Genomic DNA, 18,766 nt, shown 5'->3' on the forward strand with positions numbered 1-18,766 from the left:
CCCTGGTCAAACGACTGAATAAGGCTAACCAATACATTGCAAATCCACCTACAATACCAGCTGCTGCACTTGTTAGTGCAGTTGTGGGCGACGAGTACGAAGCACCGGACTCGGTTTTTGCTAGGCTATCCGTAAGGTTTGAAATAAGCCTTTAAACAGTTCTGTGTGTAAAAACAGTTAATCTCAACTGCTTGGTCCTGTCTAATAGAAGATGTTCTAATACGCTGTTCTTATAATTCGATGCACGTCAGATGATGAAAATATACTTGAAGGTAAATGTATCGTTTTGGCCGGTATTCGTTCTTACACCTCTAGACAGATACAATGGTTCATCGGCGTTATAGAATAAAATATCATACTGCTTCCCAAAGTTCTGCAAATCTCGTCAAATGTTCTATCGCCAAATCAATCCTATGCATACTCGGTATTTACGCTATGTATTGCTGCCTCGGTGAAGTTTTTAACACCTGATTCTCCGTCTACACCAGGCTATTTTCAGTGAAGGGGGCATTGTCATCTTCTTCCCGAAACAAATCTATTGGCGCCATTTTTGTGTAACCGCTTATGTGGTGGACATAGGTTGCGGTGTCTCTAGTTATAGCCCATGCATCATGTGTAGCCTGCTCAATTATACGTATGACAGCATTGCATGCATATTCTAAAACATGGTTTTTCTCGGCTAGGCTCCAAAATCGGTTGAGGACCTCACGTTGGTCCAATTCAAAAGTTGTGCGATCCGCAACGAGTGATATTGTAAAAGTATCATCGTACCGCAATATTTATCATCCAGTGGCCACGAAGCACGAAGTGGGTCGTGGTAGATTTGTCCATCATTGGTCTAAGTATGGCGTGAGTGTACATCGAGCCAAAGTAGAACGTATGTGTTGTTTCTATTCAAGTCTATCAAGGGACCGATAGTGTCCACTTGTATCTTGTCGCCCGGAAATGCAGCCGTTATTGATTGTAAGGGATGGAAACCCTTCTTGTGAGTTTGGTTCGTAAGACATGGTACACAGCCTTTAATGTATTGGTTTACATGTTCTTTCTAGCGGGACTATGTTGAAGTTTGTTCACTGTTTCTTCAACGGTGTAGTGGCCCACAGTTAAGGCAGTTCTGACTTCATATGTGAATGTGTCTAGCTCTGCCGACTCGTCCTTGGTTTATACCGACGCGATCTTTATGGCTGGATGTGCTAGTTTTTAGTCAAGGTATGGTGATATTGTGTCTATCTTGGCTACTAGTGTGACTCCCCGTTGTGTTTTGTTTCAAGCTGACGTGCCGCCTTTCAGGAACGTGTTGTTCACGTTTTCGACTATCATCGGATCTTGTTCCAGTAGTGACAGGGATTTGGAAAACCACATTGCATTTGGGTGGTAGGGCACATATGTTGTGATGTTCGTGGCTTACTCTGTGACTTTGTCAGAACGTATGGGATTAGCTCCCAGGAAGGATTCACCCATGCGTTTATTTCATCTGCCCACTTTTGTAGTAAACTTTGCTGTGTGTGCACTGTGTGCTGCTGCAAATAAATCGAAAGTGAATTTTCAATCCTGCGTTCTGCCTCTTTGTAGAATCGTGGGTGTAGTTCCAGTCTATGGCAAATACCAGCATGGGCATGTTTGTTTCAAATTTAGTATATTCTTGACCGTTGTGTGTATTCTCGTTGGCTTCCTTCAGCACAATTGATGTTTGGATGTTGAAGGTATCTTCGTGCAATCGTGATAGCACGTCGGCAACTTGATTATTTTTACCTGGCACGTGTATGATTGTGAAGTGGTGATGGAATGTTTTTGCGATCCACTTTGCTAGCATGGGATGCAGTGTTTGCTGTTTATTCATTTGGCATAGCGCCTTGTGATCTGTCTACAATGTTATATCGCCTCCATTGATGTACTCCGAAAAATATTCTAGACTGTATACCATCGCTAGTAAATCTTTTGTATTCGTCCCATATCTTTGTTGTGCGGAGTTTACGCCTTTTGAGAAACAGAGTATATTTCGTCTGACCCCGTCTATGATTTGAAATAGGCAGTCTCCTATGCCATATTATATTGCATCATTAATGATCTGGAACGGTATTCAATCTACTGGATACGCCAATGTTGCTGAACACGCGATAGCATCGTTGAGTTCTTTTCATTTCTTAACAAGTTCAGCTGTCCAAAGATTTGCTATATTCTGGTTCATTTTTCCTTTCATGAGATTTCGGAAGTGTTTCGTTATGGGTGCAAACTGGGGTATGTGGTCCCGCATGTAGTTTGCTATGCCGACTGCTCGATGTAAGTCTCTTTTGGTTCTTGGTAAAGGCCAGTCAATCACGCGTTTATGTTTTTCGGAGTCTGTTTTGAGCCCTTGTTTTGTAACTTTGACGCCTAGTATATTGTCTGTCTTGGCTGCAAAAGCACATGTGTTGTGGTTCAACCTGAAGTTGGCCGAGTTAAGTCATTTGATAACTTCTCGTACTGTCTTCCTGTGTTCCTCTTCGGTGAGGCTGACAATGACTTGTACGCCTTTAATGACAATGAGTAGGTTGGTTATTTCCCTTTGGAGCTGTGCTGATAGCGAGTGTAGTCCGAATGGTGCTGACTTAAATGAGTACTGTGCCTCTCTCCATAAAAAGTGAAAAAGTGTTGGCTATATACGAAAGCGGTGGAAGCCTCCTGTTAAGTCCAATTTGGAAAATTGTGCATCTTGTAGATTGTGTAGTACTTCTTTCACTTTTGGCAATACGATTTTGCCTTGTTCAAGGTGATAGTTGACTTCTCTCAAGTCCAAAAATGTGCGTACTTTCTTCAGTAGGCCTCTTTGTTCAAATTCACCTGTTGACAGTAGTGGTAGATTCACATGTGTTGGTTTTGTTCTCCTGCATATGTGCCCCTCTTTCACCCATTTCTGTACATTGCCATCTGTCTGGGGTATGTATTTGTGTAGAACAAAGTTCACTTCAGCGTGTCGTATATTTTTGGCTTTGACTACTTGTCTCGGTGTATCCACAACTGACCCTGGTAGATTGGAGTGTACATAAGGTGTAATCATGCCGTTTTGGTCTAATAAGTTTGATAGCGATAATCTGAAACCTTCTTGCTCATGTTCAGGGTCTTCGTCGTGCGGTGTAAAAGTGATTCCCATTTGGCATCTGTTGGTATGAGTGAATTAATTATCCCCGCTGAACATATGCCCAAGTATGGTAAATTATCCATACCTAAAAGTATTGTGAATTTTTGTTTGGGAGGTCGAGTACCTGAAAGCAGTTTGATGCTTTTCTACCACCTTAGTTTATATCACATACTTCTGTGGAACCTGTATGTTGTACTCGTGCATCAGATTGTGCTAGCTATATGTAGCTGAGTGACAAAGATGGTTCATTTACGACATTGCGATCCGTGCATGAGTGTTGTGCTCCTGAATCTACCAGTGCATTGTATGTAGTGTTATAGATATGTATGTCTATGTACAATCTTTGGTCTCGTGGGTTAGGAATTAAGAATAAGGTGTATAAGCAATATTATTCGCATTTAATAACAACGTTTGTTCATCAGTGTGTGCATTCACAATGTCTACCATGTTTACCATGTTAGCCTCTGCCCACCAAGCCTATCAAATTTCTTCGTCCATTTCTTGCACCTTGTTGCCATTAGTGATGGTTAACTGGTCTACAAGAATTTAAAAATTGTATTTGGTAGTCAGCAAGCTAAGGCCTAAAAGCTATTGCAGTAAACTACAAGCCCACCCCAGTAAACCTTGCACTTTTGGCCGTGTGAATCTAAAACTCAGTATTTGTTAATCCTGGGTTTTGGGTTTTGTATTGGCTTTTCTGATAATCTGGTCCCTAGATGCTACATGGCAAAAACGATAAATCAACTCGTCGATCGGTAACTGCAATGACTAGACCAGGTACTGAACAGGGAACAACTTCCACGCTCGGATAAATATCTTTTTGTGTACAGACAAGACTCGAAATAGGGGGTTTTATTTTCTTTCTGATTATGCACGAATAACGAGTTGGTTTGATATATTGTGAATATAAGAGCAGCCTTCACTGATTTAGAAACGAATATATTTGGTAGTTCCACTTGTTAAATGCCAAAAGATATGATTGTGTTTCATGTTTACTACTTATTATTTTGAATCCACTTTGACCATCATAAATTCAAAGGGACCCCTTTCTTAAGACACGGATATATATAACAGCTATGGCTGTGTCTATGGTCAAATAACCTCCAATGTAGTAGGTATGTAAGCAATTCGCTCTTTACATACCAGTATCTTGCCTTTTAAAGGACATCACGGGGCAGAGAGAATACGACTCAAGGGACCCGTACAGGTTTCCGAAAAGATCTCTGTATTGGTCCTGTATAATCATAGGAACGCGCATTGGAACTTAGCGATTGTCAAAGTGGACAAAACAGACGCTATAAATACTATTTTAGATGGTATGCGAAGTTCTGCTATAGCTGACTATCGATTCCGTTGTATAGTACGATGGATGAAATCCTACCTCACAATGTTACATACAGCTTTAAAGTCGGCGGTGTAACCGTACACGACAGTTTTATATGTGTAGTTTTGCTTGGTGCGTATGGTAGTACGTATCATAAAATCCACAACTCGTGCATGATTTGGAGGCATTGGGTTTGCACGACCATGTCACAAGGGCTCAACATGACGACAGAATTTGAAAATTGTATTTGGTAGTCAGCAAGCTAAGGCCGAAAAGTTATTGCAGTTAACTACGAGCCCACCCCAGTATACCTTGCACTTTTGGCCGTGGACAAGTTCAGTTCTGATGGGACCTTGAGAAAAAATCGAGTTCGTTTGGATACGATCCCAATCAATGCGCTTATATTAACATATCTTCAACGAGGAGCGCAGCGCTGGTAAAGTCGAAATCTAGAACACGTTTCCCAACGTATACATAACTTTTAGCCTTCACGCGAGATTGGATTAGATGAGTCTTCAAGCCGTGGACGAGTTCAGTTTTGATGGGACCTTGAAAAAAAAATCGAGTTTGTTTGGATACGATCCCAATCAATGCGCTTATGTTAACATATCTTCAACGAGGAGCGCAACGCTGATAAAGTCGAAATCTAAAACATATCACGCGCTCGGACACGCGCCTTTGCGACGCGTAGCTGAAGACGAGCCGTGGCGCCAGAGTTATCATCGATTTTGTTAAGTTGCCCACGTCCGAACACACAAAAAAATAAGCATGCCATGTATTTGATGTTGCTTCGCGATGTAACGTATTATACATACCCCTTGAAAGATAACTCAACTCGAACTGGCATTTAGTCATTTACGTTGTTTTTTTTGCAGATTTTAGCTGGCCAGCTTTCGTGTGCTCTGTGTTTGGACAAAATCAGCAATGTCATTTGTCTTTTCAGATACAACTACATTTCGGTACACAGAGGAGAACTATCAACTGACAGGTGTCATGAGACATGAGGTGTCGATAAGTTCCAAAAAGTGACATATATTTACAACTTACATGTGAATACATAAAACTCGTGGATGTACATATATAAAGCCCTCAGTAGAGGTATAAATAAAGTTACTCTCTACTCAGTATATTATATGGTTCTATATGTTGAAACACACTGACAATGGTAGTGAGTTTACAGGCGATGTCATGAAGTCACTGTTAATCGTTGCTGGCACATGCCACAAAATGGGTGTACCCTATAAGACTCAGACACAAGGTGCTAATGAGGTGAGACATCGTAAGATGAAGGCGTTTAAGCGAAGAGTGCTACTAGATGATGCTGACTTGTGACCACACTCGATTAATTGGGTACAAACACAGATAAGCAACCCAACGGATTCAGTTAACACAGGTACAACGCTAGCTCACTATTTCAGGGACCGTTATAGTGAATTACAAGTCCGTACTATCTAGAAAGCTCGAACATATGTGCTACCATGATCAGAGAAGATGCGTAGAATTAGAGTTGTAGTCTTTTCTTTGTTTGATAGATATGAAGTATGTCGCTATGGAAAAGAGGCAGAAGCGATTTAATGGTTCCTAGAAAATAGTCGAGTTTAGGTCGGATATATAGCCAACATTTTGGCACGTGATTCTGACATAACTGTGCTTACGGCGTGTAGTATATTTAACCGTTCATGATTTCAATGGCCGATAAAAAGGGAAGAACGTATGAAGTCAACAATAACGTTGATGGCTCAAGTGCCTTTAACATCGGGATGATCGCATTGCAACGATAGAATTCTTCCTTCGCCACACACATGAGGCTGTTAGACCTTTATGTCTTACGAGATTAAGAAGATACTTGGGAGTACAAACATGATAACACTACATACTACACAAGAGATGGGGCATAATAGCGATCTACTACCATCAACATTTGATGACTCAAACATATTGTAAGATTTTCATAAGAGTTTTTGTAAACGCCTACACAAAACTGATGTCTTAGGTCTCTTGGGTCTCACCCTCAACCAAACGTCCAGATGTAGCCAAGGTATTCCGTATTACATATCATCAAATATCATTCATTCTAAGGCTTAAAGATTATGGAATGTGCGTACCTCCGAAATGCACTAAGAAACGTTCTATCCACCATCGAGGATCACAAAGATATAAAATCAAACGTAATAGAGTAGCTGAGGAACTTATAAAGTCTAAGTATACTTTATCTGAAACAGTAGATTTTTGGTGGTTTTTCTTAAATTTAATAAATTTAATAAGTAACGTGAATGACTGAACCAATCAACATAGTAACAGGTTGGTTGGTTCAGTCATCCTGATTATTTACTATATGTGGAACTACTGCACCAGCTTGGTGTGTTCATTTTCATTTCGGGGGGGTTTTTTTTGAAGTTGGACATAGAGATATTTTATTGATAAGTATTATTGGAGGATTGTTTCAAAGAATGATTTCGGTGCAGAATGTGACCAATGAAGCGATATTTGGTTTTAGTCATTGACAGCATATAAACTTAGACCGAGGTAGAGTAATTAAAGCGGAACTACACGACATCGGCCTCAGTCTAAAATTTCCTAATTTATAGCACACACTACCGAGGGTTGAAGCTGAACAATTTTTTTTGTTGCAATTTAACAAAATAACGTATTATAGTCAGCCCGATTCGACCGACTTTACATTTGTGGTGGAAAATTCCACGAGGCCGTTTCTGATTGAGCAGTTGCGCGGTATATGCGAAGGACCGGGCAGGACAGTGATCAAGGCATCGGACGGGGTAAGTAAAGTCGTAACATGTTCGACGGCAGAGAAAACTGACATTACGAGTGACACAAGTTAGTTGCACGTGGTGTTTTACCCTTCCTTAGATCGTAAAATGGCTGATGGTGGTGTAAAGATGCTAGTTATTAGGAACCCCCAAAATTTATATATTGTCCTGTAATCGATTATGTAAGACGATTGTTGAGATAGGGTAGAAGTGAGGTAGCTAAGACCAAGACCAGGAAGCATTTCTCGCTCGGTACCATGCATGGTAGGCTAGTCAGTAAGTATCAGAGGAAATGTCTTTTTCCATATCAATGAGGAGATAACGTGCTGCGGTGTGTATGTAGAAAACGGTGACGCCACCATCGATCAAAAATAGATAGGTAGCGGTTGTAATGAGATGCAAGCGACAGTGACATCAGGATAGGTTGAGGTAGATTTATCAACTATATGTGAGAAAAAGCTCTTAAAGGTGTGCTCTTCAATAGTGCACAGGTTCTATATGAACAAACAGGGCGTCGAAATTAGCATCGTGATGGTATGATTCGCCACATCGACCACAAAACGGTGTGAATTAGTCTGTTACTATGTTTCTATCCATTCACAATGATGAAGATGTGACAATAGCACGATCATTGCTGATGAGAAACTAATTGTCCTGCTCTTGGACTGATTGACCGAGTCCAGAAAGAAAAATATGTATCTTGGATAAAGACTGAAAAATTACGGTTCACTAGCAAGCAACGGCACGCTGGAGCTTGATGCATCGATTTACCCAGGAGCGCATAGATTCCCCATCGTTGACGCGGAATGCTGCAAGGTAAGCTATGTTGATCGGCTGAGCAACAGTTGCATACTTAAAGAACAATATATTGCGCAAAATTTGAAGAAGTGTCCAAGGATCAGACAACAGTTCCTCAGGGTCGAAGGACTGACGAAGTCCATTGGATAGGAAATTAAATACGATATTACAAGCGCAGCCGTAACAACAATATTTAGTGGAAGTAGTACAGAACTGTGTAGCCTGAAAATAAAGTTGGTTAGGAGGGTACACTATGAGAGTTTCGCCGGGAGGGATGTTGGGTTGGCCATCTGGGATATATTCGAGGACAGGTGGCACATTTAGTTCAGCAGAGGATGCGGCCACACGGAGATCGCTCAGTCTGACGTCGGGGTTGTCAACACCGAGAGTGCTTGGGTCCAGTGGCGGTGGAAGGCTGCGGTGAATGCAGTGTCGGATTCCATATTGAGCAAGGGGCTTTATTAACAGTTATTATACTATATTTTATAAATTATTAAACTGTATTGACTCTTCTTCGGAAAAATGGTTATATTAATATATTTTCGGTGTCAAATATAAATTCAAACGGGTGTGCGCATTGGGGATATGGATACAATAAGTACTCTTGTAGATGAAGCACAAATAGGATAAAAGCAACGGCGCAAGATAAGTGAAAAATAAGTTTTTGTATAACTTATGTATCTAGAAAAACCATGTTTGTATTTTTAAACCTAGTTCGGACGTGCCAAAAATGCTCTGGGAAAGAAAAGATTTACATATGTATGTATAATTGTAACATACGTATTTCTGTTTTTTTTGTTTTATCTAGGAGCTCCGGTACAGAGACTCGTCGGTACCTTGAATCTTGGCGGGTCCCGAATCATGAGTCATGCTTCCGGCAATTCATATCAGGTCTTTATTTCAGTCCAAGCCAGCTTTGTTTATACAAGAACAGGCATAGCCTCCTAAAAAGTAAACCAACCAAACATACTGGTAGATATTTGAACGCGCAAGCAATTGCCGAAGAGTAAATAATATACAGCTGATATAGTGAATTCGACTGTGAAGTATGTTCGTAAAGTGTGTGTTGATAGCCACCAAGGTCATCACTGATCCCATTCAAGCCGTTTGCAAGTCCAGCAAGATTTTGCACCTATTTTAGTTGACCACGTTAATCCTGATCAAGTTCATCAATAAGTGATACGATATTCGACACACATCTTACTGTCGTTCTCCCGCCCACACAGTCCATTCAAGGACGACAAGTTCATTGTACATAGAGCAGAAAACATTTCATTTGTACGCAGCATAGCCCTCAATATAGAACAGAGAACTATCGGCAAATGATGTAGATGAAACTTTCGGTCCGTAATGTGCCAATTTTTGCCATAAATCATGCGGTCGCGCACAATCCGCTTTTTCTAATTAATCCTGTCTCGGATTGCAGATCCTCAACTAGTTTGTTATACAATTATCAGTTGTGACACAAATTCTATTTCATACCTATATCATATAACGCTTGTCCAAACCATCCGTGTGCGTTGTGTATGATTGTAAGCTCCAATGTCGAGATGGTGGTTTCCGCCCGCCATAGCACGCGCAACGTTGAAACTTTTTCGTTGGAAATTCATTTGACCCGGCAATACAAGTAGGAATCCATTCCCTGTTAGAAAATGCCGTATGCAGACAGCAAGTGCGTGCAGTGTGTGCGCGAGCGTGAAGAATGTTTCAGATGTTAGCTCATCTTTCAGTGCACGCCTACCCAAGCCTCATTTACGACCTGGAGTATCATTTGTATTTCCAGTGATGTCTACATCGTCCCTGATCATAACCAACAGATAATTTTTGGCCAGCAGCATCGACTCCGAGAGTTCTGCCTAACCTGATATTCAAGTCGTGACCACTAATAACTTTTTATATAGACGAGTCGTCTTCAAATATCTGCAGTAAAATACATATGTAATACACATTTTCTAAACAACAACTTGTGCAAAAGGCTTTTATTTCTAAAACACGTTATTGTCACATCTGTATTTAGCATATATACACATACATGGCTAAAACAAGCCAAATTCTATATTAACGACTATTTGTACGAAAATATGCCCATTAATACATAGATCTGCATGTGGACGCAAATATTTTCTTCTGAATTCTAAAACTAATAAAGATATAAAGTATCCGTGGTTATATGGTACGAATTAGTGCCAATATTCGTGCAGATTAGTGAAATGGGCAAGAACTCTAAACTATCTCAAATACGGCCATCATCGTCGTCGTCATCCATATTCACATTACTCGCAGCGTTTGGACTATCCGCGAGTATACCGGCATACCATTGATTCTGTAGCCAATCCGCAATTTCTTCTGCCTCTTATAGGCGTGGATCATTTGGAGATTTAAACGTTTATGTTTACCCTTCATAGAACTCACTACGCGAAACTGCTGGATAATGAAGCTTTGAATCGTCTCCAAAAACAAGTATGTTCCCGAAGTTACTTTATCGAATTCACATCTAAGTGCATTAGATAACTCGGGCGTAAATATTAGAGGTGCGGGGAATACTTGCTGTCTCTCTGAGAAAACCGATGGCGCGTCGGTCACGGTGTGCAGGCAACGATATAGAAATGACTGGCATCGATAAGGAAGAGAGCCCAGTAGTGTTGACCGAGGATGACCAATATTAGGACCAATGAGGATGACGCTCTTCAACCCACAAGGACTCAACATGGACAACGCAGCACATACAGATAAGTGTCTGAACGTTGTATCGATTTTGAGTCAGGTTGATGTTCTGTGTGTGGTTGAAACCTGGCATAACACCACATTTCTTAATCATATACGTTCGAACACACACTACCATGTTCTACATCACGCTACACGACATAATATCTTACACCCTTCACACTGTGGTATTGGCATTTTTTCCAAACACCATCCATCGAAATTTCAACTTGTACATTCCTCACCGTACGCGGTGTTCTTTGTGTGCTTTGGGCGTTCATATGGCCGTGTTCTACCTTCTACTCAAATTACTTACTGAAGAAGACGTCAGGCTATACATGAATCCCCCCGAGATTGGCAATTTCCAACCAGATGTCGTTTGGGGAGATTTCATTTTCAAAGCCCAGAAGTATGGCCATACATCCACAAATCACGGACTACGTATGAAAACGATCGAGACTACTCTGCGTAATACGTGGCACTTGGACTACCTCCATGCTGGCGGCTCAACTGGTACAGAACATGCGTATCATCGGCCTACCACCTCCGCCTCCCTCCAGATCTATAAGCAGAAGGACTACGGTATCTGTGGTGACCACACCTTTGGACTCGATCTCCAGATACTTCCAATGAATCAAATCCATCGGCCCCAACAAATGCCAACAATGCCGCCGCCTCCGAACCAACGCCTCCCCTCTCGTGGATATAACCGATACCGCCATCGACTGTATCACCTACGCAACAAATCCCGCGCGCGACTATTCCAAGCCAAAATCCGGGCACATCAGAACCTACTACGGTCGGATTTAACTTTGTACGGATCAGCGGAAGGGCAGCTACGAATCCTCGACCGCATTTGGCGCTATGCCGCTAACTCACAAATCTTCGAGGGTTTCTACTATGACTTAAACAGACCCTGGGTTCAGCGGCTGCCAAACCATTCGTTCCGCCCACGTCTGACCGCCCAAAGCAATGCTCAAATGTTCAAATATATTGCGTACCAACGACGGTCTCCGCGCCAACCCTGCATACCGGGTGCCGATGACACAGGCGCTACCCTCGCTGGCTACTTTGAGGACCTATTCAACTATACAAACCTGTACGTGGTTCCACCGGATACCGAACCCTCGCCCGATGTCGCTTCCACCATACGCCCTGACAATGTAATGGAGGCTATACTACGATATCCCTATAAGGGACCTGGCCCCGACGGGATTCACATCCTCCTCCTGGAGACCGCAGTGGAGCGCTCCACCGAACGCAGGACATTAGGACGCCCCGACGCCAATAGCCCACTGATTAGACTCCTTGCCGAAGCATTCACTGAGCTACAGAAGGCGGGTACCTTCCCTGCAGCCCTGAACTGCAGCCTCCTGACAGCGCACCCAAAGAAAGCTGATGCAGATGTAACCCCTCCCCCGCCTAGTCAGACGCATCTTTGAAAAGTGCTTTCTTAAGCTGATTGCGAGCCACCCCAGCTCTGCTACCCATGCTACCCAAGCTGGCTTCAAATCACGATACTCCTGTCATACCCAAGCATTCGCCGCCATGGAATCTGAGACATAGTCAGAAGAGGAGTGGAACGACTTCTGTCTGGACATTACCAAGGCATACGACAATGTTGCTCTCCCACGCCTATGGGTACTCCTGCGCCACGTTGGAATGCCCGAAAACTGGATCAACTGCCTTTGCGCGCTATTTGAGAGGGTCCCTACCCGAGTGACATACCGCTGCACGCTCGTGCCTCTATTCCATATAACGAATGGCATTCTACAAGGCTCAATCGTCGGCCCCCGGCTCTTTACTATCTACACGGATTCCTTAACTGTCACGCTAGCACAATTTCGGCCCAAGCTCCTCCGCTCTTATTTATTTGTCGATGACACACGGATCCAAGCCCCCCAACCGGTTCCGCTCCAGCCCTTCTTAAGCGACATTGATGCGTGGGGACGCAAATCTGACCTCGAACAGGGTGTCATTGAACCCTGAGTACAAAAAAAATTCCAGTTGGGACCCACAGCCACAAATGTTGGGCCAGGCCAAACCCCCAACTAAGTCGTTCGTCACCAAGGACTCCTTGCCCAATGACTAATAGAAATTGGACTTACAAAAATCTATCACAGACCTCTCTATCCAGGTTAATACTCTACAGGCCAATCTCAACCAAATATCAGGACCGGCTCTACCAAACCCGAACAATGAGGGCCCATTTCCAAGAAGCCTCTAGCTGACGACCAATGGAAATCCACCATGCATCAAATGCTCACTAAACTATGTGTCAAGGTGAACAACCTCGAATCCGAACTCCGGGACCTAAAATCCCAAACCTGTGCACCTCTAAATGAAGGCACACCCCACACCATCCGAACCGCGGCCGAGGGCACCCAATAGCAGCAGTGAGCCTTCCAGCTACTGCTCAAAAGGAGACAAACCCGCAAAACCTAGCCCCAAAAAACGACCGACCACACCAGCTTCTCAACCCCTACTGCAGTCGCCAGTACCCACACACCTTTTGACGAAAGTGATGGGCCGCCCGATGCCGGACAAAACTCTCCACGAAATGGATGACGTAACTCCGGTATGGCTCTTCTCTCGGGCAATTTTTCCTAACGGCAAACCTCCATCCCAATCAGAATTTGAAAATTACTGGCACGCTCTACCGCTCCTCAATCGCCATCACTTCTTTTGGTATCTCCCGTCCAAACTGATTTCTCAACTAAATCGCCACGGGAGTTCCACCAGTTTCGTCCGCCTTTGTGTTCCTAGTGACGCTGTTGCCCAGGTGAAACGACATGCAACACTTACGTGGAAATGGCAGTTTGATGAAACTATCGACCCACGCTCCAAACATTATCCCGACTCTACGAAAGTAGCTTCAATCCACTATCTTCGTACCAAGCGGGAGGCTCGCTGCACACATGAACGAGCGCCAAAAGTTCTTGCCAGCAGCATGGATGCACTACTGAACCCCCTTGTCAGCTCCACTTGTAACTTATCTCTTTTGAAATAAATAAGATTATCTCTACAACGGCTATGAGAGACATTGTAACCTAGCTTTTTGAAATAAATGATATTATCCCTACCATGGTCGCTACGGGTACCATGGTTTGAACTGTGTAAGTCACTGTTACAGGTGGAACCACTGTTAGTTCCACGAACACCACTTATGTTTTCGAGGTACGCGAAGTATGCCTGCGGGGAGATGCCGTGGGGCCACACAGTGATTGCAAGGTTGGGGCCGACCACGGGCTTTGTATTCGACGAGTCTTCTCAGGAACGCCACGTTCTTTGCTATATCACAGATGTCTGGGTACGTCCCGTGAGATACCGGTCGCTCTATCCAGCACTGAGGCACAACAAGCTTTCGCGAATACTACACCAGCAGAACAGCAACGTCGGACAAACAAGGATACCACGGTACGTCGGACACGGTAGACCAGCTACAACTGAACGGTCATGCTGACCAGGTGAACAGAAGCTAAACGACAGTGTAGAGCGTGTTTGGGCTAGTACACTCTGAAAGGATTCCATCCTATGATTGGCATCGACACCCGATATCCGTGAAATAATATCCAAGTGAACTATATCCCCATGCTAGTCATGTCACGGCGGAAGAATATTTTTTTTTTCACGTGTTGGACGTCGCTTCAGGATAATCAATCCCAAAGCGGCACCGAACAAGTCTAAAGATACCACTGCACAGACGTTGATGGCTATCTATGATGAACAAGGGTTCCCCCGTATGATGCAGTCGAATATGGGGTCGGAATTCGTCAACTAAGTGGGCTATTATGCGTTTGATTTCTCCACCATATAACCCACAAGTCTTAAGGACGACGGAATGGCAACACAAGGAGATCATCCGGTCGATATGAATATGCTGTGGAGCAATTCCTCAAGCATGGGACGAGCTTTTACCATTCACAATGTCATATCAGAACCTGCAGATCTCCCGGCGCTACAAGAGTGTACCTTTCAGCGTGTATATCGGTCGACGACACGTACTATTTGCGGATTTCATCAACGTCTCCCTGAATAGCCAGACAGTGACCAATAACTTTTGGGTCCAACGGTTGGACAAGCTGCCGGACGCCATTCTGCCGACACTCCCACTAGATCACCAAGTATACGGATAACCTCACGAAGACGTCTGATCGCCTACATGCTCACAACTTGGTTCATTTCAAAATAGGGGACGTGGTGATGGTGAAGTCGGAAGGCCCTAAAGGTCCGTTGTTTGGACCATATGTGGTAAAAAGCCCAGAATGGGCAGTTCTTCGACCTGTCCACGCAGGACAGATTGATGCTTATCGAGTTCAAAGGCCGACCTGCACGTGCCGAGCTCTTACGCTTAGCCCACAAGAACACTGACCATCTGTTAGAAAAGACTATATGGCGAGACGGTGGTTCAGCATTCCGACATATTATACGGCATCGCACCAACGACGACACTGACAAGGTTGAGTGTCTCGGGCGTTGGCGGGAAGGAGAACACCGACGTGGGGAACATAAGAAGCTTTTGATGACGCTAATGACATTGTGACATACCACAAAGACTCACAGACACCGTCGAAGAAACGGGTTTTATTTACCCAGCTGTTTCACTTAAACTTACAGACCCCGCTCGAGAGAGCAATAATAACCGAGTCCTCTAGCTCTCTGATGTTAAATGCCAGCCGAGCTCCAGCTCGCTGAGGATTAATGCCAGCGGATTCCTCATGTTTGTGATACTAAGTATAATTTTCCCTTTCTTTCTTTTTTAAGCTGGCACAAGTACCGTGCTTCAACTTTGGGGTGGGTGGGTTTGTGGTAATAATACTTAGGATTAAGATAATTTTAGGAATAAACTTGGTTTGTCCGATCCGATTTGCTGATCGGATTTTAAACACATGCCAACTTATCAAATTATATCTCACAAGCTAATAATTAATAAATAGACAACGACCCCCTTTGAATGAAGGAGGTTGTACGTTGAGGTGCTGTTATCTTGGCGTATTTACTACACCAACAATAACTAGACGCTCTTGTTGAAAAGTTGGATAGTTGATCTGTAATGTATTCGTAGCCCTGCTAAAGAACTGCACATACCTCACGTTCCCAAATTAGTTGATACAATACGCTGTAACTACCATGAACGGTATCCTATCTTTTGGTTGCTGGACGACTGTTTTGAGCTGCTTAAAGGCATCATCACATTTTTTTTTGTCTATAAAGATATTAATTTACCCTTGTGACACAAGTATTCAAAAGGCTTAAGATAACTTGCTAAATATGGAACTCCATCCGACAGACAGTTGACGAAACCCCACATGCTGCTCACGTTCTTGCCGGTGGTAGGTGTTCTTCATTCTAGTAAGTGTTCGATCTTTCCGATATCAATCATGATTCCTTCTATCTCGCTGACGCCAAATTGTCATTTCTTGCTACTGATTATACAGTTGTGTTTGTTCAATCTGTTTATGTCATGTTCTTCTTTGGTATTCGGCGATATATCTATACGTTATCCATGTCTAGAACCAAATCATGCATGATCTGTCGTAAGAACGCTGGTAACATGTGCACAACAAACGGTACCCCCTTAAACGAATATTTTTGCCCATCCTAGGTATTTGTGAATTACTTCCTATGCTGCTTAAATATCTTCATCTGGTGGTAGCCTTGCTTTAAATCGATAGTGGAGAAGCTTTTAGCTCCAACCATATGTCACAGCCATTCGATAATTCTCTGTAGGTGAGGTTTTTATCTTGGAATGAGTGCGTTTATTTTGCTCAAATCAAAACACACTCGAAATCATTCAGTGTCCCATCTGAAATAAAATGGTCTACTGCCAAGAGTGCCAGGTTTACGGGAGTGAGTTCGTAGTTGACTGCGATTACTCCAACTTCCAACCAGGTCTTGACTTGTTCTCTAACTACCTGTTCGTGACGCCAAGCTACGTAGTTGCGCGTCCGACGTTTTGACTTCGAAAAGTCTACGTTAGTAATGTCTAAAGCTCACATACCTGCTATTGAACTTGAACTTAGCCCAATCTTTAATCTTGAGCCCCAATATAAATTTCGAAGATCAAATCCCCAACTTTGTCTGTGACTGTAGATATCATATCTCTCACAGTCTTTGAAGGCTTATATACAAACTTCAGTAAGTTGTCATCTGACTAATCCTTCTGTGGGTCGATGTTGGTTGGTGAACATGGAATAGTTATACCTAACGACAACAAGACTCACATACCTACTATTAAATCATAATCTGTTGAGGTGTTGCTGTAAGTTTCGGTCTATCAAGGCGATATTAACGCCTTAGAGTAATTAAACGCTTAGGTTAAGTCTAAGTATAGTTAAATTCGAAATAAATAAACGAAATGAGTCTTTTGGTAAAATTTGGTATGCCTCGTGAAAACAGCAATACTCTGAGGGATTGTGAGGCTGAGACATTCCCTATATATAATCCTCTCAGTACTGTTTTCGCCGAAGGGATTTTATTTAGTGTTTCGTTATCGCTCTATTAGAAACTATGGTACGTTTCGTTGGGGCGAATCTGAGAAACTCATAAAATCCTATCTTTAGAAATATAAAAGAAAAGAAAAAAGAAAAAAAAATACTTTTGATGTCCTTAGTTATTTTGGGGCGAATCCGAGAGACTCATAAAATCCTATCTTTAGAAAATTAAAAGAAAAGAAAAAAGAAAAATTCTCTTGATGTCCGTAGTTATTGCATTAACCAATAACTTGCCACTTGTCAAGAATTACCGACTTAGCCTTCATCAGACTAGCACATATGGTTGGCTGAACGGAGGTTAAACTAGGTAACGCTATCAGTCCCTAGAAACCTATATTCGGTTGAGCCATCTCGCTACCGAAGTATTCAGATATAAACAGATTTGGAAAGTAAATATAGTTCTATTAATAGAACTAGACCAAATCTCATGTTTGGTATTTTACTGGGGCCTTTTAATGGCCTTGTCCAAATATCTGAAATGTAAAATGGAAAAGGTATTAATTAATAAAACCGTTAAAACCCATTTAGGAAACTTAAGTTTCTCGTACTATTAAGAGTACGTTTATAGTTTGCGTACTGCTTAAGAGAGCACGTTTATAACATAGAGTCTAATGTGGAGGCCCGGCTATTACATTACAGGCAACTGATTTTGTGACTGCCGTGAGTTGATCAGTAAATATAAACCTTAGATCTACGGCTATGTGTCGACACGTTATATCTCTCTCGTCAGCTAGCTTAAAAGTAGTAATTGCTGAGATACGAGCTGCATTCGTTATTTTACAAAAACCTGATAATATACATGTATTTGGCGAGCCCGAATCAACAACGCTTATATTTCATGCTCGTTAACATGGAGAACAGTGGCAAGTGGACTATCAAAGAGTGCAAGAGTGTGCTAAAAAGCGCTGGTTGATTGTGCTTCAAGGCTGTCTCGAAGAGCTTAGAGCTCGCGTAATTCTTCTACTAGACCTACAGAAGGAAGGACTGGGAGCTGCACTCGCATGCTCAAAGCCTAATGTCAGGAGATACCTCAATATGCTGAATTTCTCGGCGCGTACTCTACTGGACCCAGATAGTATGAGAGATAGTAGTGATCTAGCGCGTGCAGCGCTTGCAACTGTAGAGGATGCCTAAAGTATACGTACGCGTGTGCATACAATAGAGATAATAAAGCTTATCTACGTTGTTTACTATTGATTTTACCTAATAATATGACCTATTACCGATTTTACCAAATGATGACTCATAACCAAAATTTCCATCCTCAGAAAGCATGTTTGGCTTGTCTGATTTAGAGTGCTATGAACGGATCTAATGAAAGTTGTGGGCGCCAGTTTCAGGGGGAGGTAACGTGTGTTCCAAGGTGCGTCTGCAAGCGTCGGCGTGATAAGCTCACCATTTATACGGAGGGTTAGGTCCGCTGGAAAATCCTACGATTGCCCATTCAGAGTTATATTCTGAAGTTAGACGCTGACCTGAAACGTCTCGATATAACAAAGGACAAGGCACAGCGATGGTACGAATTCCTGGTTATGCACGTGTTCTGTAAGAACATAGGGAA

The 18,766-nt window shown here is 42.7% G+C and overlaps 2 protein-coding genes across 2 annotated transcripts; both read left to right on the forward strand.

Moving 5' to 3' along the window:
* Nucleotides 1–13,052: 13,052 nt before the first annotated feature.
* SARC_00013 (hypothetical protein) lies at nt 13,053–14,492 on the forward strand (the record flags this gene model as incomplete). Its single annotated transcript, XM_014306306.1, has 3 exons — nt 13,053–13,289; nt 13,845–14,128; nt 14,363–14,492. The coding sequence occupies 3 exons, from the start codon at nt 13,053–13,055 to the stop codon at nt 14,490–14,492; spliced, it is 651 nt and encodes a 216-aa protein (XP_014161781.1).
* A 3,563-nt stretch (nt 14,493–18,055) lies between these two features.
* SARC_00014 (hypothetical protein) lies at nt 18,056–18,339 on the forward strand (the record flags this gene model as incomplete). Its single annotated transcript, XM_014306307.1, has 2 exons — nt 18,056–18,113; nt 18,173–18,339. The coding sequence occupies 2 exons, from the start codon at nt 18,056–18,058 to the stop codon at nt 18,337–18,339; spliced, it is 225 nt and encodes a 74-aa protein (XP_014161782.1).
* Nucleotides 18,340–18,766: the final 427 nt, after the last annotated feature.

The sequence above is a fragment of the Sphaeroforma arctica genome (assembly GCF_001186125.1).
Source record: "Sphaeroforma arctica JP610 unplaced genomic scaffold supercont1.1, whole genome shotgun sequence".
In the NCBI taxonomy this organism is placed as follows: domain Eukaryota; class Ichthyosporea; order Ichthyophonida; genus Sphaeroforma; species Sphaeroforma arctica.